The sequence below is a fragment of the Erpetoichthys calabaricus genome, chromosome 3 (genome assembly GCF_900747795.2).
Source record: "Erpetoichthys calabaricus chromosome 3, fErpCal1.3, whole genome shotgun sequence".
Taxonomy (NCBI): Eukaryota; Metazoa; Chordata; class Cladistia; order Polypteriformes; family Polypteridae; genus Erpetoichthys; species Erpetoichthys calabaricus.
Window position 1 is genome coordinate 257889298 of NC_041396.2, and position 26149 is coordinate 257915446.

Sequence of the window (26149 nt, forward strand, 5' to 3'; positions counted from 1 at the left end):
TTTGAAAAAAGCAGCACAGTATGTTTCCATACATTGCAAAATTAGGTATAATAAAATGCTCAAAAATATTAAAGAAACACTTTGAAAACACATCAGATCTCAATGGTAAAAAAATCCTGCTGGATATCTACACTGATATGGACAGTGTGATGTGTTAGGAATGAAAGAATACCACATCATTTGATAGAAATGAAAATTATCAACCTACAGAGGGCTGAATTCAAAGACACCCCGAAAATCAAACTGAAAAAATGATGCGGCAGGCTAGTCCATTTTGCCAAAATTTCATTACAGCAACTCAAAAATCGCACTCAGTAGTTTGTATGGTCCACATGTACTGTATGCATGCTTGTCAAGATCCTCCCAGATCTGGACCAGTGCATCACTGAGTTCCTGGACAGTCTGAGGTGCAACCTGACAGCGTCAGATGTACCAAAACATAATGTGTTCTATTGGATTTAGGTCAGGTGAGTGTGGGAGCCAGTAAATGGTATCAATTCCTTTATCCTCCAGGAACTGCACAATAGTGCACCAGGATGAACCCAGGACCCACTGTACCAGCATAGGGTCTGACAATGGGTCCAAGAATTTAATTCCGATACCTAAAGGCAGTCAAGGCAATGGTATTCACACCAGTGGCCTGCTGGAAGTCATTGTGTAGGGCTCTGGCAGTGGTCATCCTGTTCCTCCTTGCCCAAAGGAGCAGATACCAGTCCTGCTGATGGGTTAAGGGGCTGGTCGATTATAGAGTTAAACACCCGAATTGTCAACCAGCCAAATGAGTATACCACATTAATTTGTTGAAACTGTGCAAAGAAGAAGAACCCGATTCCTACTCCTGACAACCTTGTTCATTCTTCGCTAAGTAAACGTCTTTATTTTGGTACAAATTTGATGCCTAAACAACGACAAGAGCTTGAAGCAGCCATCTTGTCTGTCTTGGAGTTGCTGAATAAGTGAACTGAGAACACTTCCCTGATTGCATATGACAATATCACTGAACATGGGGTCATTGTTCGAGAATATCCATTTCACTTCCCAGAGGCAAAGAGAGCAGAAGTGGAGCATGAGATCAAGAGAATGCTAGACCTTGGTCTTACAGAGGAAAGCTTTAGTCCCTGGTCTTGCCCCATCGTTTTGGACTGAAGGATGTTGATGCTTTTGCAATGACTTATGTCCACTTAAGTCTCCAAATTTGACGCTTATCCGATGTTGTGAGTGGACAAATTCCTTGAGCGACTCAGAGAGGCTCAATATTTGACCACACTTGACAAGACAGAAGGGTAATGGCAAATTCCTTTAATGGAATCCACAAAGGAGAGGATCGCGTTTAACACACCACATGGTCATTTTAGTACCGTGTCCTACCATTTGGATTGCAGGGGGCTCCAGCGACCTGGCACCCTCCAGTGAATAGAGTGGTCCAGCCCCACAATTTCTATAGTGCCGCCTATATGGATGATGCTGTTATCTATTCCAGCGCATGGGAAGAAAATCGTTACACAGGTCGGTTCTGTACTCCTGGTACTGAGGGAAGCAGGCCTCAGGATCAATCCCAAGAAATGTTATTTTGGACTGACCAAGGCATAATATTTGGGCTACTTAATGGGCGTGGGTACAGTCCAAGCTCAATGTGCCAAAGTTCATGCAATCATGAAATGGCTCTATCCGAAGACCAAGTGAAAGGTCCAAGCCTTGTTAGGTTTAGAAGGGTACTACCGCAGGTTTGTCCCTCGCTTCTCTGAGTGAGAGGCACCCTTTACTGATCTGACAAAGAAGCAGGCTCCTAATGTGGTGTATGGGATGCTAAAATAAAAGCCACATTCCATGACTTAAAATAGGCCCTTACATCATCACCTAATAATAATAATGTTTTATTTATGTAGCACTTTTCATACACTCAATGACATTTTACAATTCAATAAACACATTAACAAACAATAGAAATCACATACAAGAAAATGAATAATACTCATTGAAAAGATGTGTTTTTAACAGGAGTTTGAAATGAATAATAGATTTTACCTCGCGAAGGCTGAGAGGAAGAGCATTCCAAAATTTAGGGGCTATTACAATGAAAGCTCTGCCACCCATAGTTACTAACCTGTATTTAGGTACAGTGAGTAAGTTAGCGTCCGATGATCTTAATGTACAGGCAGGAGTGTAAGGAAGCAGCAGCTCAGACAGATAATGAGGGGCAAAACCATGAAGGGCTTTAAAGGTGAAAAGAATCATTTTATATTTGATTCTTGAAGAAACTGGTAACCAATGCAAATCATAGAGGACAGGAGTGATGTGAGCAGATTTTTTAGTGTGTGTAAGTAAACGAGCAGCAGAATTCTGAACATATTGTAATCTATTGATAATATACTTAGTCGGTAGGCCATAAAACAATGCATTGCAATAGTCCAGACGGGTAGTGATGAAAACGTGAATGAGTGTTTCAGTATCTTTCACACTGAGGAAAGAATACAGATGAGCAATGTTGCGGAGATGAAAAAAAGCTGTCTGTACTATTGAGCTAATGTGTGGTTGAAAAGTAAGAAGTTGATCAAAGATGACACTTAAATTACGGACTGATGCTCAGGGTTCAACCAGGATCCCATCGACATCAATTTTTAGCCCACGAAGGGTAGAGAGGACAGATTTGGTACCAACTAATATCATTTCTGTTTTATCAGGATTGAGTTGTAAAAAATTATCTGTCATCCAAAGATTGATTTCCTGAATGCAGTCAGTCAGTGCAACAGGTGAAGATGTTGCAGTTGCATCAACACTTACATAAAGTTGTGTGTCATCGGCATAGCAGTGGATTGATGACCTATATTGATAACTCTTGGCTTTTCTCTGCTACTATAGAGACAGATATTTCAGACACAGGTTTCACTGCCATGCTGAGCCAAAGCATCAATGGTGTTAAACACCCCATCATATTCCAGAGCCAGAACCTACTGGATTCGGAGACAGGTATACAGAGGTGGAAAGAGAGACCTCAGCAATAAAGTGAACTATTAACAAACTGAGGTACTACCTCCTGGGCCAAGAGTTCACTCTAATGATGGACTATGAACTTTGCCAGTGGATTGCAATTCATAAGGAGTTGAATCCACGTGTCACCAGGTGGTTCTTGGACCTTCAGCCTTTTCAGTTCAAAGACCTCTGTCATAAAGGTTCTCTCCATGCCAATGCCAACTCTCTCGCTCGTATTCAGTACCTCATGGTTTGGGATGCCCAACCCCATGGGTCTGGGCTGGGGAAGAGGCTTTGGGCGGGTCCTGTCATGCGCATATACATAGGGAACAGCTTAGGGACTCCAGTGATTGTAATTATCCAGTCTTCCTGGGGTTGAGCACTGTATTCTAATGTCTATTCTCTTCCATCCTCTTCATACCAGATAATTGACAGATGTAACATCTCCGACTTCACTTCCAGTGCTTGCTTGCCTGGACCTGCCTTTTCCTGCCAGAAGCACATATAACCAGAAGTTTGGCCATTTTGAGTTTAATTCACTGTGGGACTCAAGTCTGGAAAGATACTCTTTTTTTGTTTTTCAATTACACAGGGTGACAAGGTGGTGCGCCAACTCTTTATTGTTGTCTATCTACTCTCTTACAATATATATTATTATATATAGATGAGAGAGAGAGAACATATTCTTTGAATATTCTATGTATATTGTTATATTTATTGTCTTTTTGTCTGTTGTTGTTGGTACTGTATTTATTGTAACTAGTCAGAACGAAGCATGCAAATAAGAGTTTTATTGCACCATGTACACAGAATAATAATCTTGAACCTGGTTAATGAATGACTTCAACAAAATCAGTTGTCTAACCTCATGTCAATCAACTCATGACTGCAATGTTAGAACATGATTTACAAAATCAATGTCATCAAATATCTGCCTAAAGCTTAATTAACAAATGAGTTCCATCAACTGCTAACTAAAGGGCTTTTGTTTTTAAGTTCCCAATTTACTCTTAGTGTCTACAAAGTAAGAGCAATTTTACATACCTGACAGTATCTAATACTAAAAGACAAGTCATTTATTTTCTTTCTACATTGGTCTGAAAACAGAATCCTGACTATAATATATTGTTCCCTGCCTTGTGCCCTGTGTTAGCTGGGATTGAATCCAGCAGACTCCCGTGACCCTGTAGTTAGGATATAGCAGGTTGGATGATGGATGGATGGATGGATAATAATAATAATAATTAATTTTATTTATAGGGCACTTTACATTAGTAGTAAATCTCAAAGTGCTACATAAAAAGTTTAAACAAAGGCAAAGCGAGATAAAAACAGAGGTAAAACAACAATAATTATAGCATTCTTGTTAATATGCTTTCCTAAATAGAAAAGAATTTAGCTGTTTTTTAAAACAGCCCACAATCTGCTGTGTTCTTAGGCTCTCTGGTAGGGCATTCCAGAGCCGTGGAGCAGCAACTGCAAAGGCTCGGTCTCCCATTGTATGAAGTTTGGTCACAGGGGGGCGAAAACAGTAGGTATTTGCAAAACGGAGGTTTCTTGTAGTGGATTGTAATATAAGGAGTTCTTTAAGATATTGTGGAGCATTTCCATGGATACACTGATGAGTAAACAAACAGAGTTTGTATTTGATACAGAGATGGATAGGGAGCCAATGAAGTGACCGAAGGATTGGTGAAATGTGTTCATATTTCCGCACCTTCATCAGGATTCTTGTAGCACTATTTTGAATTTGTTGGAGCTTTAAAAAGGCTCTTGCTGGTAATCCCAATAAGGAGTGCATTACAATAATCCAGCCACACACCACAACAAACAATACCTCATTTGCATGCAATAGATGTCGACTTCACACTCCTAGTAATCAAATTGTTATAATGATTACGGTTGACTTTTAATAGGGTATGAAATCATACAGTAGGGAGTGGTGTTTTATAAATTGTCACAAAAAATATTTGAAAAAAAAATCACAGCAATTACTCTGTATAAGGAATACAGACACGATATACATCAATCAAAAAGTCACGCCCAACAGATTTCAACCAATGCGATGAACCCTCCCAGCGACTGAGCAAATGTGAGTTGAAAACCAGAAACAGCATTACACCCGCTCTTCTGATTTTTTTGTGTACTCTTGCATATTACTTCACTAAACCACACCAAATACCTACAAGAGACACATCAGTACTTATAGTAGATTCTCCTGATCAAAACAAGTCCAAGCACATTATTGTACGATGCATCAATCATACAATATCCTCCACATAAGAGGAGTCGCAGGATGACCTTTGGTAAGTACACCTCTCATTTTCGAGTCATTAGCTCTGACTCAATATGTCACACACACTCCAAACTCATACCATTGGACAGCAGCATCTGTGATGTCTCCAACGATACGTTGATGTCCATATACGGACATAATGAAACACCTCTGAGTGCATACACAAGGAAAAATAGAAACTATTTGAAACAGGAACAAAATGTAAACAGTTTCATGTAAATGTGTAGATGGGGTAGGCGGGTACTTGGGTGTAAAAGAGTATTAGGGGATTGAGTTCAGAATTGTTATATGATTCACTGTTTTATGTGCAATAGAATCGTTCAGAACCTGGATCCCAGTCTTGAGAGGGTTTGGATAGGGGGATCCATGGTGCTAAATGCTGTAACCATTAATGTATTTGTGTTATCAACATAAAACTTTAGACAGGTACAGTTGACATGTCTCAGAAAACCTCAGAGGTGAAAACACTCCCATGGTATTACTTAAATATGAGATATACTGTATCAGAAAACAGACAGACAGACATTTTCCAACCCACTATATCCTAACACAGGGCCACGGGGGTCTGCTGGAGCCAATCCCAGCCAACACAGGGTGCAAGGTAGGAACAAATCCCAGGCTGGGTGCCAGCCCACCGCAGGGCACACACACACACTAAGCACACACTACGGACAATTTAGGATCGCCAATGCACCTAATCTGCATGTCTTTAGACTGTGGGAGGAAACCTGAGCATCTGGAGGAAACCCACGCAGACATGGTGGAGAACATGCAAACTCCATGCAGGGAGGACCCGGGAAGCGAACCCAGGTCTCCTTACTGCCAGGCAGCAGCGCTAACACTGTGCCACCGTGCCGTCCGTATCAGAAAACAAAAATTTGAAAATATTACTGCGTGTGCCTGTTTCTTTCTAGTTTAGCAGCAGTTGCTTAGTTAAAGAATGTTTAAATTTGACACAAACACAGATTTTATCACATTTGAGAAGACATCTGTCAGGTTTTAAGTGAAAAATTGACTGTCCTTTATTTTTTAAATAATACAACTTTATTTTGGGGTACCTCCCCCCCGAAAGATCCTTTTGCTAGTTATTTAGGTTATGTCAAGTAGGTAGAAGTGTTTGCTTAGTCATGTTAAATGTTTGCCTATAGAAAGTGCATAGTCTAAGAGAGGTTCTTATAACCCCCGCAAGCAGAATTGAATTGGTATATTCTGTTTTTTGTCCCTCTGACTACAGATTAGTGTCAGTTAGTGACCTGCCTTACCATAAATAATGCATGGAGGGCACACGGTTTCAAACCGTGCTTTAACGTGCCCAATAGTATGTGATGCAACTTGCTCTATTGAATGTACAGTGCCGTACAATTAGAACGTACTTAAGGTGTACAATATGCTTTTTTATTACTAATACAACCTTTATTAATAATACTTTGTACTGAGTATTTGATTATCTGTCTGATACAGATCACCCTTCCTCCTAGCTACACCCGTCTTTAAAATAACTCAAATTCTGGTTTCTGACTACACCTGACTAAAGTCCTACTTCCATGACAAATACTACAAACATTTGTGTTGGCACCTATTTAGTGTAAGTAACTTTCAATGTCAAACCAAAGAGATATGATTCTTACATAAAACACCAAGGAGGATTACAGCATCTGCTTACTGGCTTTTCAGAACTGTCACTGTATGAAGGTCATACCTACATCACCTTAATATGAATGCTGGCACATGCTGCAACAGCTTATAGACAATATTGGAAGATGTCATCCATGTACAAAGATGCTCTACCTTGCATAGATTCAAAGTTCTGCTTCTCCCAGGTTATATTCTCTTGAAGGTGATGGAGATTCTTACGACAGGCCTGAATGTCAGCCATTTTGTGTACCAGCATCTCTATTGCCCTCTGCTTGTCCCGGTCATCTGTGCTTGTCTTTTTACTCACAGCAGAAGCTGACAGTTGAGGAGGCTGAGGAGATGCGGAAGGACCAGGCAGAAAAGCTGGGTTGTGCTCTGGTGAGCTCATTCCAGGCCTTGGATGTGGATGTACTTGAGTTTGCATCTGTAACTGAACTGGAGCTCCAATAGCCTGCTGACATAAGGAAGAGGAGCAGATTGGAAATTAGTATGTCCAATAAAAACCAAGAACTGGTTAGTTATTTTTTAAAATTTATAAAATATACTTTACTTTAGAACTCAATTTCAATGGGGCAAACTAATATATACCATGACTGTGAAGAAGTAACTTTGACTCGAAAAACACCAAGCTTTTCCTTTAAGTTATAAAATATTTATATATATATATATATATATATATATATATATATATATATATATATCTGCGGTGGGCTGGCGCCCTGCCCGGGGTTTGTTGCCTGTCTTGCACCCTGTGTTGGCTGGGACTGGCTCCAGCAGATCTCTGTGACCCTGTAATTTGGATATAGCGGGTTGGATAATGGATGGATGGATATATACTGTATATATATACAGTATATATATATACAGTATATATATATATATATATATATATATATATATATATATATGGATATATACTGTATATATATACAGTATATATATATACAGTATATATATATACAGTATATATATATACAGTATATATATATATATATATATATATATATATATATATATATATATATATATAAAAAATAAACACCAAATTAATTCAATGAAAATGAACAGGTAACAGCTACCATAACTATGTCTCAAAATGAAAGTGATATTAACTAATTGTAAAATGATCAATAGTCATTTAGAAAATCACAATTTTTAATCCAACCATCCATTTTCTGAAAAACCTTAATCCAGTTTCTATGTCACAGGAAAAGCCAGATCCTATCCTGGGAAAATGGACTCAACTTAGTAATTAGCATGAAAGCTGTAAGATCTTAACAGTGGAGACACTCATAATCATTCACTTGTATTGCGACAATTTTCAATCTCCAATTAACCTAAAACTAAAGTACTCAGAAGAGCAAACACTGGTGATAATAAAAGATAACAAAAACAAAAAATATCTATTTAGCAGGGAGCACTGGAGAAGACATTCTATTGGCTCCATTCTGGCTGAGCTTGTTGTTGTTTAACCCTCTCCAGTACAGTATATGTGTGCTCATGGGTTGAGGCACAGAACGAGGATACTCGTATACGTGCAATAAAACTTTTACTTCTCTTTAGACGTGTTCCACAGAATCTCTTTGCATTTAACAATAAAAGTGAGGATTCCATTTGTCAGCATATTTCTAAAGTTCAATCCAATGTCATACACTTGCATGACTAATGTTTCACTTTTCATGGTAATTCTTATACTATACCAAACATGTGAGTCTGGCGAGTGCCTTACACGGACTGATGTCTGAACACAGAGTAGTTGGTACAGAGGGTTGTACTTCTGCCTCAGTAACATTTTGGCTTTTGTTCCCAGGCTGGAAAAAGTCCCACCCAATGAAGACTGACATTGTATCAACTCCTCTCTGTCTTCTCCCTTTCTGGCTGATAGACTATAAATTCAACCAGGACATGCTGAAGAAAGCATACCTTCTACAGAGGAAGGCTAACTCCTTCAATTTATCTTTTTTTAACCAATAATATTTTCACTCTTCAATCTTGCATATTAAATGGAGGATTCACAGCTGGGACCACAACCACTCTATATCGGAGAGGACTGTGTAGAGAGGGTGTCAGACTTCCGCCTCCTGGGAGTCCACATCATGGAAGACCTGTCCTGGGGTGTGAACACAGCTAAGCTGGCGAAGAAAGCTCAGCTGAGACTTTATTTCCTGAGAGTCCTCAGGAAAAATAACATCCCAAAAAACTGCGGGTGTCCTTCTGTCGCTGCTCTATCGAGAGTATGCCGTGCTACTGCCTCTGCGTGTGGTTTTCCAGCTGCACAACAGCGCAGAGGAAAACACTTCAGCGGATCGTAAAGACTGCCCAGCAGATCATCAGCTCTTCTTTACCTTCTCTGGATGAACTGCACAGCTCTCGCTGCCTCAGGAAAGCAGAAAACATCTTAAAAGACTCCCCGCTCATGACATGTTCCAACTGTTGCCATCAGGCAAAAGATACAGGAGCATCAAAACAAAGACTAATAGACTGAATAACAGTTTCTAACCTGTGGCTATTAGGGCACTGAATGCCACCTAATCACCTCCAATGCAGCAGTGCAATACATGACATCTTGAGCAATAGTGTTTGTGTTCAATTAAGGTCTTATGTTGAATGTTTGTGCTCTTCCTTATTTCTTCTTATCCTTTCTAATCCTTTTTTTAATTATATTTTATTTATATTTTGACACCGCAGGGACTACACCTAATTTCGTTGTATTTGTTACAATAACAATAAAGATATTCTGATTCTGAAACACTTCTTAGGTTTTTCTGTCGGGTTTCTTTACAATTGACATTATTTAAGTTGAATACTTGTTTGAAAAAAAATCATACACTGGTCATTCTTAACATTTTCCACAGTCTGCACTCCTTGGATTCTTTAAATGTGTTCTCGCAACCCCAATGAAACGTTACATTCAATTTTGAAAATAATGAAAATTCTGTCCAACAATCATTTATCTGAACCCATGCTTCATTATAAAAATACTTAGTAGGTTGGTGATTTAAAAAATAAGAAATACTTGTATGTAACAATTCAGATACTGACAAAAACACAAACTTTTTCAATTGAAGAACACAAATTAAATTCTGGATGACTAAAAATAATCACTTTCGAGACACTGATTAATTTATTTTCTCTCAGGGGCTATAAAATTAACTTGGTAAGGTTACTGAAACAGAAAGATATTTTGTATTTTATATAAACAGAATTTAAGAAATCAGTTTTCAGGTTTTAAAGTTGTAACTGGAATAAATTACATTAAACAATATTACATTAAAAATAATGCAAAAATCTTTTAGCTTTGTTTAAAGCCACCCAATTGCAAAGAATATTAATATTTGAGATGTATATTAGTTGAAAGATTATACTTTTCTATAATTTTACTGCAACCTCAAGACCGCAGAACCTTAACTTCAAATTATGTTGCAAATCAACTGCATATGGCTATTCTATCAGTCTCTTCAAATAATAATAACGTGGCTGTGTATCTCAGATGAAACAGGACACTAAAATCATAACAACTGAAAACGGAACGTGCACAACTGAATATTAAATAAACTAGAAAAGCAGGCAAGTCAGAAAACCAGAGAAGTCATAAAATGGGTGACGTCTTGGCTAACATATGAAGTCAAGCCACGTGATATATAGCGGGTCTGTGGCATGTGCATTTTAAATGATTAAATAAACAATAAGCTTGAATTTTTGGGTGGGGCATAGGTAGTATGGTTGAGTGGCTCTTTAGGCATATGTAAGAGAAGGTGATCCCATATTCATAGGTGGGATTGCCCTGTTCCCTTCTAAGCAGCGGAGTCATGATCATCACACCTGTGTCCTACAGGTTTTTAAAAGGGAACCGAAGCACAATAGGAAAGATGGAGGTTAAAGAATGGAAAGAAAGATGTCAGAGATGGCAGGATTAGGCGATGTCAGCAAGCAGCAGTGTGGAGACAGGCAGCCAGGTGGAGAGCCCTGTGGAAGAGCATATGGCTAGCGCTCAAAGGGGTTGAAGACATTCGCTCCAGCTAAACATCCCGGAGGTAGCAGAAGCGACCCTTTTTTCAAGGGGGCTCCCTCATATGGCCGAGGAGTAGCAGCAGAAGTCAGAGGAGTGAGCCTGTGATGGCAGCAGGGGTTTGGGCCTCAATTTTAAAGGTTGGCTGCGCCTGTCAGAAGGATGTCAATTTTTAAAAGGATGAACCAGGGATCGTTGAGTTTTAACCTCATTTTAATGCATTATTTATGAATTTTTTAAAACTCCACTTTGCATATCATTATGTGGATTTATTTATTGATGATATTTGTACTGCACATTTTTTTTTTAAAAAAAAGCACTTACACTACCTCTTGCTGACTACGTGTGTCTGCCCAGCTCATCCTCAGATATGTTATTGGCGGTTTCGGGTTCAAGTGGTCCCAGAGGTTGCCAAGGAGTGTTGAGCTGCCCTGGACCATCACAAGCTTCTGCTCCCACATCCCTGGGTACTTCTGTCAGATCATAAACTGTACTGGTGTGAAGTTGGGAAGGGGTGCTCCTTTAACCCTCACAGTGAAGACACTGTCAGTAAGCCCCAAGTCTGCGACACTGCTAAGGTCAGGTCAGGTCAGGGTAGGTCCCACCATCTGGAAATGACCATCTATCTGCCGCAGCAAGGAGTTACATGGGAGTCCCCTTGGCCTGGTCCAGCCACTCGGGCCCTTAATAATGAGGATCCTGCAAGCCAGATCAGCCTCGGGGAATCGCGCCACATGTTCGTAGTGCCTAACTGACGCTCCCTCACAATGCAGGCAATGTGCCTCATTCAGGACTCCGTGAGCAGCTGCTCATTCGACACAAAGTCAAACCAACGGTACCCCAAGGATTCTCCAAAGAGACACAATACCGAAGGAGTCCAGTCTTCGTCTTAGGTCACTTGATAGCATCCATGTCTTACAACCATATAGCAAGACAGGAAGCACCAGGACTCTAAAGACTTGGACCTTTGTCATCGCCACACACCCCTTTCCAGCGACCTCATGATCCCCCATGCTCTCCCAATGAGTCTACTGACTTCATAAGAAGAATCACCAGAGACATGAATGTAGAGAAATCTGTGAGCAAGTGACATTGCTAAACTGAGAAGAATTAGCATTCATTAGCCTGCCAGTTTCATTTCTTTTAATTAAATGTATATTTTTAAACACATGTAGAACAAAATCTAAATAACCAGTAAACAGCAATCCCATATGATATATGTTTTCATGTCTAGTCAATATAGATATGCGTTTATCATACTTCTATAATCCTTGTGTTTATCAATAAATTGTATTATTCTGATTCTTAAAACGAGTGTATCTCAGTTACCTTGACAGAAGTCTAACGGCCAGGGACCTGGCTTCTACAACAGAGAAAGGTTTGGCAAATAAAGTAGATTTTTAGATTAATTACCTGTAAGGCAAAATTATTGCTTCCTCTTGGGTGGCCGTCTTATTTATTATTAGTCATCAAAAATTCCTACACTACTCACATTTGCAAAGGGTCAATGTTGAATCATCACTTGCTTTTGAAGATTTAAAGAAAGCCCAAGTACATACAGAAAAAAATCCATACAGACATGGAAAGATCTTGAAAACTCCACACAGAAAATGACAAGGAACTGGGTTCCACCCCAGGTGTCAGCTATTCTCCTGCCACCTCCACACTTAATAATCAAATTTAATTCTATACATTTAACAGACGAATATAGCATTGAATCTCTGTACTGCAATTTTACATTCTAATGAATGTGTACTATTGTCATGATTTTCAAAATAAGGGTCTGTTTGTTTTACATACTTTCTATGAAAATAATTTTGCTATTTTAGGAATAAAAGCATATCAAGCTAAACCCAACTGCTTCTGTGAGCTAAATTACTGAATCTGATAATGTAGGTAATAAAGTTAACATAAGAATTTCAGCTTGAAATGCATTACCATTTAGAACTGACTAAATAACTAATTGAACCTAGGACAAGATAGTATATAGGGCTACAATTGCTGCTAACTATCGGTTAGGAAATTGCATGTTCTCCTTGTGTTTAAGTAAGTTTTTCTCTCCCTCTTCACACATGTTACAAATATGCACATTATATTATGGGGTGAAAACCGAGTCTGCTAGTTGGGAACAAGTGATCCATAATTACTGTAAAACTCCAGCCTCCTACTAATGGTTGGCTTCTGATTTACGGCTAATATTATGAACTCCATGAAACCCTTTAATGAAAAAAAGCATATTCAGAAAATGGATGGAAAGATGTTATTAACTGGGAAGATGGTACATAAAGTCAAAACTGCAAATTTAAACAATTATAAGTTAAACTGGCGCAGTGGGTAGCGCTGCTGCCTCACAGTTAAGAGACCCGGGTTTGATTCCCGGGTCCTCCCTGCGTGGAGTTTGCATGTTCTCCCCGTGTCTGCGTGGGTTTCCTCTGGGTGCTCCGGTTTCCTCCCACAGTCCAAAGACATGCAGATTAGGTGTATTGGCGATTCTAAATTGTCCTTGGTGTGTGCCCTGTGGTTGACTGGAGCCCTGCCTGGGGATTTGTTCCTGCCTTGCACCCTGTGATGGCTGGCATTGGCTCCAGCAGACCCCTGTGACCCTGCAGTTAGGATATAGTGGGTTGGATAATGGATGGATGGATGAAGTTAAACTAGATAATAAAGGTCACAATATAAAATGTTACCTTCTTAAATTAGAATTCCCCCCATTATAAACAAGGTATAAAACCAAAATACGAACACTGTTCACAATACCACAGACAAAGTAAGAAAGGATGTCACATATTTATCCTTTACCCCATTCATTGCAAACCCTGTTCCATTTCCTTTTGCAAACTGTGAAGTCAGTTAAAAGAGAAAAATACCATGTGGCTGATCAGAGTCCTCTCCTGCTTCAGGATTTCCTGCACTATTTTGACGAGTTTCAGGGGCTGGCCTTCATATATTTTCTGCAACAAAGAAACCAGGTATGATATCACACATAAATGAAATAACACAGAAGGAAACAAAAGACATACTGTACTGTAGAGACCCACCACTCCCAAATCATGATTGCATTTAGGACCAAACCAGTGTTACAGTATGCTTTTAAATCTTCCCTGATATCTTCAATTTATCTCATGACCAGACTGTAGTACCTACTTGTTTTTATATAGCTATTATCATTTCCGTCCCTAAGAAATATACTGTATACTGAGGTGTTTCAATGATTATAAGCCATTCATGCTCATTTCAATTATCATGAAGTGCTTTGGGAGAAAAGTTTTGGTCTACATCACAAATAACACAGCAAACACTAAACCCCTTAGAATTTGCATTTTGTAAAAACACCCTTTTCACTTACGCCTCTCATCATAAGAACACAATCATTACATTAGCTGGGGACACCACAGTTACTAGTCTGATCACTGGGAGCGACAAGGCAGCCCGCAGAAGGGAGACGGCAAACATAGTTGGGTGGTGCAAAGGAAACAACCTGTTTTGAACATCATAAAAACAAAACAAGCGATTGTGGACTAGAGGATAAAAAGGGGGGTGAGGTTGAGAAACTTCAAATTTCATTGAGTTTTGTGAGAACCTCACCTGAACACACAATGCTAGCCATCTGGTAAAGAAAGCACAATTGTGGTTGAGCTTCCTATGAAGTTTAAGGAATTTTAGAATGCCTCCTAGAATTTTCAGTAACTTCTACAGTACGCCATTATGAGAATTCTTACGAGTTGCATCACAGTCTGGTATGAGAAATGCACTGTCTTCCTTCATTCCCCATGCTTTAGCAATGCTGTTACCTTTTGTTAAGTGCTGCTTTGGAGGTGTGATTCTGTGCACGAGCCTGTAAACTATGCCCCGCAGTCAGGCCATAAACTGCCCAGCTAGCAGGGCCAGACAACAACTGAACAAAGCAAATGGGTGATGCATTGTGCCCGAGTGCTTTCATTGGTGAATGACCAAGGAAAGCACACAAGTACTGTAGACTTATTCTATTGGTGATTGGAATCAGATTGTGGCTGAAAGAGGTTTGGATAAACCGAGGGAGATGCCTGCACCCATTGGTCTAGAGGTTTAACAAAAGAAGCTAGACCAGTATAAGACAAGGTCACCTTCCCATTCATCCTCTTCTCTCTTCTCCTCCACTTTCTCACACCATCTGGTCATGAAGAGAACACTACCCTTCTCTCTCATCACTTCTCCATGATGATGACTGCTCTATCTCAGCAGCCATACCAGTGTGGCCAGTTTCAATACCCCATAAAGGCCGTGTGGTAGCAAAGACCAAGACAGACTGAAGATAAGCCTAGGGCCACCTATGGACAAAAGATGCACCGCTACTTAGGCTATAATGGCAATTTTCTCACACTCACTTTATCGTGCTCAATAATTTGGGCATGTTATCTCTACCATATAACTAATTTAAAGTGTAAGTCTCTCCTGTTTGTTTCATTGTTCTATCTTGTTGCCTGAGGGAATAGGTATAAAATGTAGCATAACACATGAAGGATTTAAGACATTTTTTGTAAACAGTACATGGGGGAAAATAGAGCCACCATAGGCCTCTATACAACAAAACAGAGGGTATATAACAACAAAATTAAACACTCAATATTGACTCTTCATACTCCTGCCATCCAGTATACAGTACTGGACTATGAGATCCACAAACTCCAGATTCAGAGCCAGTTTTGTGCCCCACGCACTCAGGCTTATAAATAATTCTACCTACCGCAGTCTGAGACAGCCATTATTATTTTAATAGTAATTACAGTATAATGAACTGAAGTGGGCACAACACATTTTGCCTCCTTTGAAAAAGGCTCACCAGCATCTCTACTTCCTTAGATGTCAGAGGACAACTTATATTTCTCCATCTGTTCTGCAGGTGCATACTGGAGCCCATCCTCAATGGCTACATGTCATATTACAGAAGGTGCGAAGGCAGCACAGAGTACCATCTACCTCCTATTCATGGCATATACTACACTCACTGATTTAGAAAGGCAAACAAAATAATTAAAGGCCTCTGCCTTCCTGCACAGTCATTTCTCCCACTTCAACCTTCTTGTAAACAGTACAAGGCCATTGACACTCACGAGGTGATTCACTTCTACCCATAGGTTGTAAGGTTGCTGAAAAGCCAATAATATAGTATCATAACAGTGTGTATTGTAGGAGAACAGTAGGCATCTCAGCCAAGAAGGAGGATGGTCTCTTACCCAGATGGAAGGCTAGAGCAGAACAACAGATGGATTGGCTGGTGGGATGAAAAAATAACTTTGCGCCCAGCCAGTATAATATAGTGAATGGACGAGATGAAGCCAAGAGTTGGACGCAGTTCTGTTAGGTGGCAGTGGTCCTCGTGTAGCAGCCCAGTTGGGACACCCACAAAGGTGCTTGGGAGTTGGGGTCTCTGGGTACCAATACAGGGTGCTGTCAGATGAGGAACTTCCTACTTTCTGTATGGCTCAGAAGTGCTTCCAGGAAGACATGGTGTGGCACTAGAAGCATTCCCATGTCTGGCTTAAAAAGGACCCTGGTGCTTCCTGACTATGACTCACTGATGTGAGGCAACACATAGCGGGAGAAAGAATTGATCTTGTTTATTGATTGTGCAAATAATTTTTGGTAAGGTGATTTCGGAACGTGCCAAGATTTAATAAACATCTTTTTTTAAACCTACAAGTGTGTTGGGTATTACTGTGTTTTGGGTTTGGGGCTCAGTGGTGCTCGCCTTGTGATGATATTATATATAATATTTCTAAATGCATACTGCATATAATTGTAAACAGCATATGTTGCACGCCATGTATTTTTTGTGCGTCTTTTGTTGGTATTGTTTCATTGTCAACTGTTCTGTTAAGACATTCAAGTAGGAATTTCATTGTACTGAGTTAACAATATGATAAATTTTATTTTACTTGATATCTTAATTTCAGCTATGTCCTGGAACCTGTTCTTCTATGCACAACATTTTTTGCATATTTGGCCATGGATGTGTGAACACAACAACCATGAGGATGGGAAAACTGCCAGACTGCAGGTATTCATAAGAAGTCTTTAGAATTGAGAGCACAGAGTATATGCATTTTAATGGCACCATGCCTTCTTAAGCAGGAATTGCAAATAGCCAGGACTGTGCTGTAAAAGCTGGCTTAAATACCAGTTGGCAACAAATGAATAAACTAATGAGGAATAAAGTGGAAACAGCCATAATATTTTCTTGCCATTTTAAGTCCCAAAGAGTCCGAATAAAAGGGCTATCCAAAAGGTCTGGCAATTTCCTGTACCATTCTGAGTTCTGCTCTCATAGTCACTTCCAACCACACTTGAGCTAGGAAACAAGATAGTTTGAATGTTGCGTTAGCCAGCAGGATATTTCAAATTAACCACAGGATAATAATAATAATAAAAGTTTATATAGAACAAACACTTCCTATTAATTATGATTGAAGTACAGAAAGTGCGTCAAAATGTTTAGGTCAACCCTTCTTCATTAAAAAAAACTTTAAAGAAGGCTTAATGTAAGAGAAACCTGCAAAAACCAAGGAGATTTATGATCATATCTGTTAAACTATTTATGTCTGCAGAGCCTTAAGAAGGAATATGGAAGGATCTCTGCAGGTCTCATGATAAGAAAAAAAAAGACAAATGAAGTGCAAGGTCAATACCATAGATTTAACAATGTGTTGCAATCTCATCTTCAACACCACATCGGAATTCTTTTCTGCCAACTGTAGCAGGTAACTGGTGATCTGACACAGAAGCATCTTTGCTCTGGATTCGGAGGCCAGGTCATTAAGATCCATGTCATCCCTGCAGGAAGAGTACAGAAGGAATTAAGTAGTGGCAAGCAGGAGAGCACACAATGGAAAAGGAAAGAGACAACTGTGGTCAAAATATTTAAAAAACAAGTTAGAAAATATACACATTGTGTGCATTCAGAGACTAGGTTAACTGATATGAAAGTCTGAGTGTTTCACATTTTTAGAATTAAATTCATCCAAGAGTCAGCTATCACATTTTTGTTTATTAAGTGTTTCTGTAACAATGAGTCATATTCAAAAATAACAGGGATAATAGAATGCAGTTATGTGTGTTATGGACTACATTAAATACCTGCTTTTAAAGAGCACTTTAAAATGTCATGCAGTTAAAAATGTAGCCTAAACAGGCTCACAACAGATTCCAATACAGGCAATGCAAAAATGGTATTGATTGATGATGTGTGTTAGTGGTGGAGGGTCAGTAACTACAAATCATTATCGATATTACTCTGTGAAACGCGAAAAGCAACTGAGTCAGGAAGAGGTCGATGACGACAAAGCTGCCTGGGAGGAGTGGAGGAAGAGGAGTTATTTTTGGGGTGTTTTGGGGTTTTCTGTTGGTGGTTTTGGGACTGTGCTGTAGCTGATGGACACGAGGAAGACGTGATCCCCCAGAGGAAGAAAAATAAAATCTTTTTGTTGATTTCCACCTGTGCCTCCGGTGTTAAGTCTGTATTGGGTCGACCCCTATATATCGTCTTTGCCACAATACATACATATATATATATATATATATATATATATATATATATATATATATATATATATATATATATATATATATATATATATATATATATATATACACATACATACATATACAATGACTTTGTTAAATGGTGCGACTCAAACCACCTACACCTGAACACCAGCAAAACCAAAGAGCTGGTGGTGGATTTTAGGAGGCCCAGACCCCTCATAGACCCAGTGATCATCAAAGGTGACTGTGTGCAGATGGTGCAGACCTATAAATATCTGGGAGTGCAGCTGGATGATAAATTAGACTGGACTGCCAATACTGATGCGCTGTGCAAGAAAGGAAAGAGCCGGTTATACTACCTTAGAAGGCTGGCGTCCTTCAACATCTGCAATAAGATGCTGCAGATGTTCTATCAGACAGTTGTGGCGAGCGCCCTCTTCTACGCAGTGGTGTGCTGGGGAGGCAGCATTAAGAGGAAAGACGCCTCACGTCTGGACAAACTGGTGAGGAAGGCAAGCTCTATTGTTGGCATGGAGCTGGACAGTTTAACATCTGTGGCAGAGCGAAGGGCACTCAGCAGGCTCCTATCAATTATGGAGAATCCACTGCATCCACTTAATAGTATCATCTCCAGACAGAAGAGCAGCTTCAGCGACAGACTGCTGTCACTGTCCTGCTCCACTGACAGATTGAGGAGATCGTTTCTCCCCCAAACTATGCAACTCTTTAATTCCACCCAGAGGGGTAAACGTTAACATTCAACATTATACATAGTTATTGTCTGTTTTTCTGTTTTTCACCTGCATTGTTATCATTCTTTAATTTAATATTATTTATTGTATCAATATGCTGCTGCTGAAGAATGTGAATTTCCCATTGGGATTAATAAAGTATCTATCTATCTATCTATCTATCTATCTATCTATCTATCTATCTATCTATCTATCTGTCTGTCTGTCTGTCTGTCTGTCTGTCTGTCTGTCTGTCTGTCTGTCTGTCTGTCTGTCTGTCTGTCTGTCTGTCTGTCTATCTATCTATATACATACATACATACATATATATATATCAGTGGCGGGCCGTCAGGGCCTGCAAGGCCTTCTCTGCTGGCCTAAAAAAATATCTGAATCACAAACTGATGTTAATTATATTTTGTCCATGAATACTTATTAAATAATTCCAAATAGTCTGTCCGCTTCCTTTCATAGCTTTTCCGATGGCTGTGCTGCTTCCAGAAATGTATTTTCGTATTAAAGCATTTAACCAATCACATTTCAGCTCTCATTTGTTGCCAGGCAGAGTCAAAGTCAAAGAAGTCTGCCCGGAGGCCTTCACAATCCGTTCTGCAGGCCCTCTAACACAAAATAAATGTCGATTAAACTGTTGCTTCAACCAATCAGATTTAGAGTTGGTTTCACTTGGGCCCTCTAGCAGGCGTACGGCAACGTCACCGTATTCAGACCCGTTGATTGGATAGGATGGTGTGGATGGTGTAATAGAAAATCTGAATGAGAGCATCATGGGACAGCTGTATACATTGGTATGTTTGGCGGTGACCATTCCTGTGTCCACTGCTTCTGTTGAACGGACATTTTCAGCCCTAAAGCGAATTAAAACTTATGCCAGAAATATGACAGGGCAGGTTCGACTTTCAGCATTAGCTTCGATGGCGATAGAAAGGGACTTCGTGATGGAACTGAAGTGCACGGATAATCTGTATGACAGAGTTTGAACTGTTTTTGAGGAAAGAGAGGAGGATGGATTTTGTTTACAAAAAATCCGAGTAAAATGTTGCGATTTTTCTAAATAATATTGCAAGTTTATGAGTTATTATTGATGTTTTTTATGTGTGTCGCGGGCTGTAGCTGCAGTAGAAAGGAACTTGTTCACCCCTGGTTTGTCTATTCAATAAAGGCATTTATTGTGGCTACAGTAGTTATCTATCTGTGATGCAATAGCTCTTTATACTGTATTTCTACATATTAAGATGGTTTTTATAACCATAAATTAGTTTTTGAGGGGCGGCTTGATTTAGACGGATCACTACTGAAGGCCTAGGTGTGAAATGCACGGTCCGCCACTGATATATATATATATATATATATATATATACTAGTCATTTAGCCCGTTACAATAACGGGCGCTAGAATAGTAGTGCATAAACATTAGTAGGAACAGTCTATATTAAATGGCAAGGGACTTTGACCTCATTCTTTTTGTTGATCATATTTTTCTTTCTTTCAGCCTTTCTTTTGTTGATGTTTACTTACTGAGCTGACCGTTCTTTGTGGGCTGCTGCCGTGTATTGTGTGTCTTTAATTTTCTGTGACAGTAATACTGTCTTGTACGTCCGCTGGCTTGTACGTCCGTAATATACCTTTAATTTTGAATGGCGGTAATACAGGCGTGCGCGTCAGTAATATGTCTTTAATCTCCTCTGACAGTAATACTGGCTTGTATGTGGCTGTAATATGAGTCACCGTATTGTGTATCTTTAATTTCCTCTCACAGTAATACTGGTTTGTATTTCTGTAAAACTCTTGAAACTTTCTCTGACAGTAATATCGCGCATCGCACCGTGCCCCGCGCATGCTGTATATATACTGTGTATATATATATATATATATTTATCTATTATAATAAAAAAATCTTGGGTCGAGACGTGATCATCTCGGACAGACACTTTGAAGCCTCGCGAGACTACTTGCACATCACGCCCTACTTAGAAACAATTTCTCGGAGACACTTTAACGTCCCACAAGACAAAGAAGTGAGACAAAAGGACAGCTGCAGCACAGGCTTTTAAACGATCAACACGCAGAAATTCAATTCACAAAACAACAATGAACAGAGATGTTTTTTGAGAAGGCTATTTTGCTTTTGGCCATTTTTAAACTCAGAAATCAACTTTTGGAAAGACAGTGCCTTCCAACCTTAGGAAACACAATTTGCTTACTTTATTAAACAGAATAATAGGCTTCACCTGTACAACTACTATGATTTTTCTAAGAACCAATTGAAATTTAAACATGACAAATTAAGAATGAGCTAAGAGAGATCACCATTACAACACAGGAGAAATAGTTTCTGATAATTGGGTTTAATCATACAGTACGTGAATAAAAAATTATAAATCTGTCATTTCAAGAAGCAATATCTATTTGCAATATTGCTGATGTCTCAGCTTTATTTTTAAATTCAATTCAATTATATCTTAAAAAAAACAATTATTTGTTTCTATCAAAAACATTAACACTTCTGGGCAACTCCAAACCTATCAACTCTAGTGTGTATATTTGAAGGGGGACCAAACAATTCATGGAATTGTTAAAAAAAAAAAACTTTAATGAAATTCCCTTTTAGCCTCCTTCAAATACTCTCCTTGAGATGGAATACACTCGTCCCAGCACTTCTCCCATTTCTGTTAACATTTCCTGTACTTGTCTTTTCTTTTGTTATAATGTATTGCCTCATGCATTTTCCTCTTTTTCTTCCATAGTAGCAAATCTTCTTCCCTTCAGTCTTTATTTTAATTTCGGAAACCAAAAGAAGTCTCAAGGAGTGAGATCTGGCGAATGCAGAGTGGTGCAAAGGAACAACCACATTTATCAAAAACTCATTTACTGACTACGTGGTGTGTATAGGTGCACAGTCATGGTGCAAAATGCAGTTTTGTGTGTTCCACAGCTTCAGAAAAGTTTCTTCTTGATGCCTCAACACTTCTGTTCATGTGGAATAAACTCTTTATGAACACGGCTGTCAATTTCAAAAAGTGCAATCATCATTGTCTCCTTAAATCTTTCTTGGTGGCTCGCAGGAAAAAACTGTAGAATAAACACCAAACTCGATCAACTCCGCACGATGCCAGTTGGTGGACTGATTAACTAGACTTGTAGGCACATGATACCTAGTGGCATAATCAAGAACCATGGCACAGTGGAAGTGCTGCTGCCTCAAAACAAGGAGTCCTGGGTTCACATCCCAAATGCCCCCTTTGTAGAGTTTGCGTTAATCCACATGGTTTTCCATTCCTCCAAGTGCTCTGATTTCCTCACACAATCCAAAGACATGCAGGTTAGTTGAACTGGCATTGCTAAAAAACCCTGCTCTGTGTGTGTGTGTATGTGTGAGCGTGTTCACCTTAGGATGGACTGGCATTCCAAGCCTTCCATCCTTGCCTTGTGCCCAATTCTTGCTGGATAGGCTCCAGCTTCCCTCAGCTGCTCTGGATAAGTGGAGTGGGTTTGAAAATGGATGTAATATATATCTGTGTTGTGAGTGAATGTACTGTACAAATTTATACACACACACACACACACAATATACTTCAAGAAGAAATAAAAGTCCCTTGCATGTTATTTTTTTGATTATATCAGTAACCACATTAAACTTAGTTCTCTTGTCAAACAGAATTCAGTGAGGGAAGGGGGCTGTGTTTTTAGTTTGATGGGGTTTTTGCCACATAATGTCTGTATTTCTAGATTGACTGTATGATTGTATCTTTGACGGAACTGTGTATTAGAGTGCCTCTGATTAGTACTGTGGATCACAGCTCTTACTCTAAATTCTTCACCAAGAACACGTGGACAAAGAGCTGTTAACAGTACATTGTGCACAAACAGTAGAAATATTTTATTGACACATGCAGTAAATTACTCAATTGTGAGGTGAACAGTAGGAGTTTGCAAAATTTCAAAACTCAAAACTCAAGTTGATTTTGTTGGGCTGAATGGTTTCAAGATTGTTCTCATGCTCTAATAATGTATTAACATTTCTCAATGGCCTTCGTATTTACAGTGCATAGGAAAAATCTTCAGCTTTGTTAATTACTGAAATTAAGAAACAAATCAGGCTGTTGCATTTTCAATAAGATCTTGTAACTAACAAGTGAAAAACAAAATAAACTTTTAGGAAGAATAAATAAAATGTAAAACTTTGCACACTTTAATCATTACAACAGAACCATTTCCTTTGATTCCAGTAGTAAGTCTGCTTGGATAGATTTCCGTTAACTTACACTCTTAATTTTTTAAATTTTATATCACTCTTCTTTATAGAATGTTCAAGCTACATCAAATTATGAGATGATCTCCTATATAAAGGCAAATTTTTTATAGGATTAAAAATGTTCAAGCTACATCAGATATATAAAGACACTGGCTCTAACTGGGCCCATTCCAGGTCTCTGATCTTCTGTTTTACAAGCCTTTACTTGGTGGAGTTAGCTGTGGAGCCAGAGCATTAACACTTCTTCCCTAATGTCTCTTCCATTTTATAGCACACAGCAGAGGTGTTTTCACCAAAATATCTTGACAATTGGAACTATTCAGTTTGCCCTCTATTCTGATCAAAGTCTGTACTGAAGAGCTCAAAGCAGGCTTCATAGTAGGTTTTTTTTTGTTTGACAGTGGTGAGCTGTGTTGGCTTGTCAAATTTTTTGTATCTTTTGGAATAAGTTCAGTATTTTTCAAGTCAAAGTTATTTCTTCAGAAACATGGAATAGATGCATTTGTAAAACATAATATATAAAATCCAATGTCTGTCTGTATATCTGTCTCAGCTTTAAACGAGAGAACTACTTAACGGATTTAGATTGGGTTTTTTCCTATAATTTGCTTGAACATTCTGGTTGATTTTGCGAATTCTCTCATTTCGCTATGTATCATAGTTCGCTTGCGGTACCAATTTATTTGCTCGAATCCGAGAAACACGCAGCGGACTGAGGAGAAGGTAACCCACTTGCCAGATTCGGGGTGTGTTCCTTAACTCCACTTAGCTAGCGAATGAGAGAACAATTGAATTCAACTTTGTTTCATATTTAAAATAAAGTGTTACTTTGGTCTTGATGAGTTTAGTCCGGATATTCTCTTAAGTGTATGCCAGACTGAAAAGATAGATTGCAATTCAGATTGTGAATTGTGATATGATTTTTAGGAAAGATCGCCCACCCCTAATTTGACTAATCAAGTTTTCAAACTTATGTAGGATTCATTAACCCTTTGGTGAGCTACTTGGAAAGGAGTTGCAAGCTACCGATAGCTTGCGAGTGACATATTGGAGACCCCTGGTATAATAGTTTAGATGTATTATTTTTGAACAAAAGAAATAAACCAATATAATGACATTCGCTCATTTTAAAAGAACACCATCTGTGCATTTCAACAATGTAAGCAAGAAACTGCCATGGTAATCCTACTGGAACAACAAATGTTTTTAGGGCCAGTCACAATTATTGCCAGTTCTGTACGTAATTATTGCCAGTTCTGTACGTAATCAAGAATGTGATTTGGCTAAATGTGGACTCAGCTACATTTCCCATTAGTAAGGGTGTGCACACTTCGGCAACCAAGGAATTTAAAGTTTGTTTTTGTTTCTCTTAAAATGATCTATTGATTTTTTACTTAAATGTTATTGATTACGAGATCTAAACAAATGTGAAAAAAGGTTTAACATTGCTTTGATTCTGCTATTTCAACAACAAAAACTGTTATTTAATAAGTGTGTGTAAATTTTTCATATCCTTGTATGTGTTCTTTTTATATCCATCCACTACTTAAAATGTTTAATTCAATTCATTATTACAGAGGCCTGAGGTAATTGTGGCAGCAATGATTGCACAGCAAGAGCCATGGCTCATAGAAATGCTGCAGCTTTGTTAGTCTCCATCTTCTTCTTCTTTCGGCTTCTCCCATTAAGGGTTGCCACAGGGGATCATCTTCTTCCATATCTTTCTGTCCTCTGCATCTTGTTCTGTTACACCCATCACCTGGATGTCCTCTGTCACCACATCCATAAACCTTCGCTTAGGCCTTCCTCTTTTTCACTTCCCTGGCAGCTCTATCCTTAGCATCCTTCTTCCAATATACCCAGCATCTCTCCTCTGCACATGTCCAAACCAATGCAATCTCGCCTCTCTGACTTTGTCTCCCAACCGTCCAACTTGAGCTGACCCTCTAATGTACTCATTTCTAATCCTATATATCCTTCTTCCAATATACCCAGCATCTCTCCTCTGCACATGTCCAAACCAACGCAATCTCGCCTCTCTGACTTTGTCTCCCAACCGTCCAACTTGAGCTGACCCTCTAATGTACTCATTTCTAATCCTGTCCATCCTTGTCACACCCAGTGCAAATCTTAGCATATTTAACTCTGCTACCTCCAGCTCTGTCTCCTGATTTCTGGTCAGTGCCACCGTCTCCAACCCATATAACATAGCTGGTCTCACTACCATCCTGTAGACCTTCCCTTTCACTCTTGCTGATACCCGTCTGTCACAAATTACTCCTGACACTCTTCTCCACCCATTCCACCATGCCTGCACTCTCTTTTTCACCTCTCTTCCACAATCCCCATTACTCTGTACTGTTGATCCAAAGTATTTAAACTCATCTACCTTCGCCAACTCTACTCTATGCATCCTCACCATTCCACTGACCTCCCTCTCATTTACACACATGTATTCTGTCTTGTTCCTACTGACCTTCATTCCTCTCCTCTCTAGAGCATATCTCCTCAACCTGCTCCCTACTATCGCTACAGATCACAATGTCATCAGCAAACATCATAGTCCATGGGGATTCCTGTCTAATCTCGTCTGTCAACCTGTCTATCACCATTGCAAATAAGAAAGGGCTCAGAGCCGATTCCTGATGTAATCCCACCTCCACCCTGAATTCATCCGTTACTCCTACCGCAGACCTCACCAATGTCACACTTCC

At 39.2% G+C, this 26149-nt stretch overlaps 1 protein-coding gene across 8 annotated transcripts in view; it reads right to left on the reverse strand.

Annotated features, from left to right (window-relative positions):
• Positions 1-26149, reverse strand: part of stat6 (signal transducer and activator of transcription 6, interleukin-4 induced) — a 192345-nt gene that overhangs the window by 58231 nt on the left and 107965 nt on the right. For 7 of the 8 annotated variants that reach the window (XM_051924058.1, XM_051924059.1, XM_051924064.1 and 4 more), the window contains 3 exons: positions 17576-17720; positions 13778-13861; positions 7055-7355 (listed from right to left, as the gene is read on the reverse strand). In XM_051924058.1, coding sequence (XP_051780018.1) covers positions 7055-7355; positions 13778-13861; positions 17576-17720 — 530 coding nt within the window. The remainder of the gene's footprint in view (positions 1-7054; positions 7356-13777; positions 13862-17575; positions 17721-26149) is intronic. The other variant, XM_051924063.1, reaches the window with a different exon arrangement.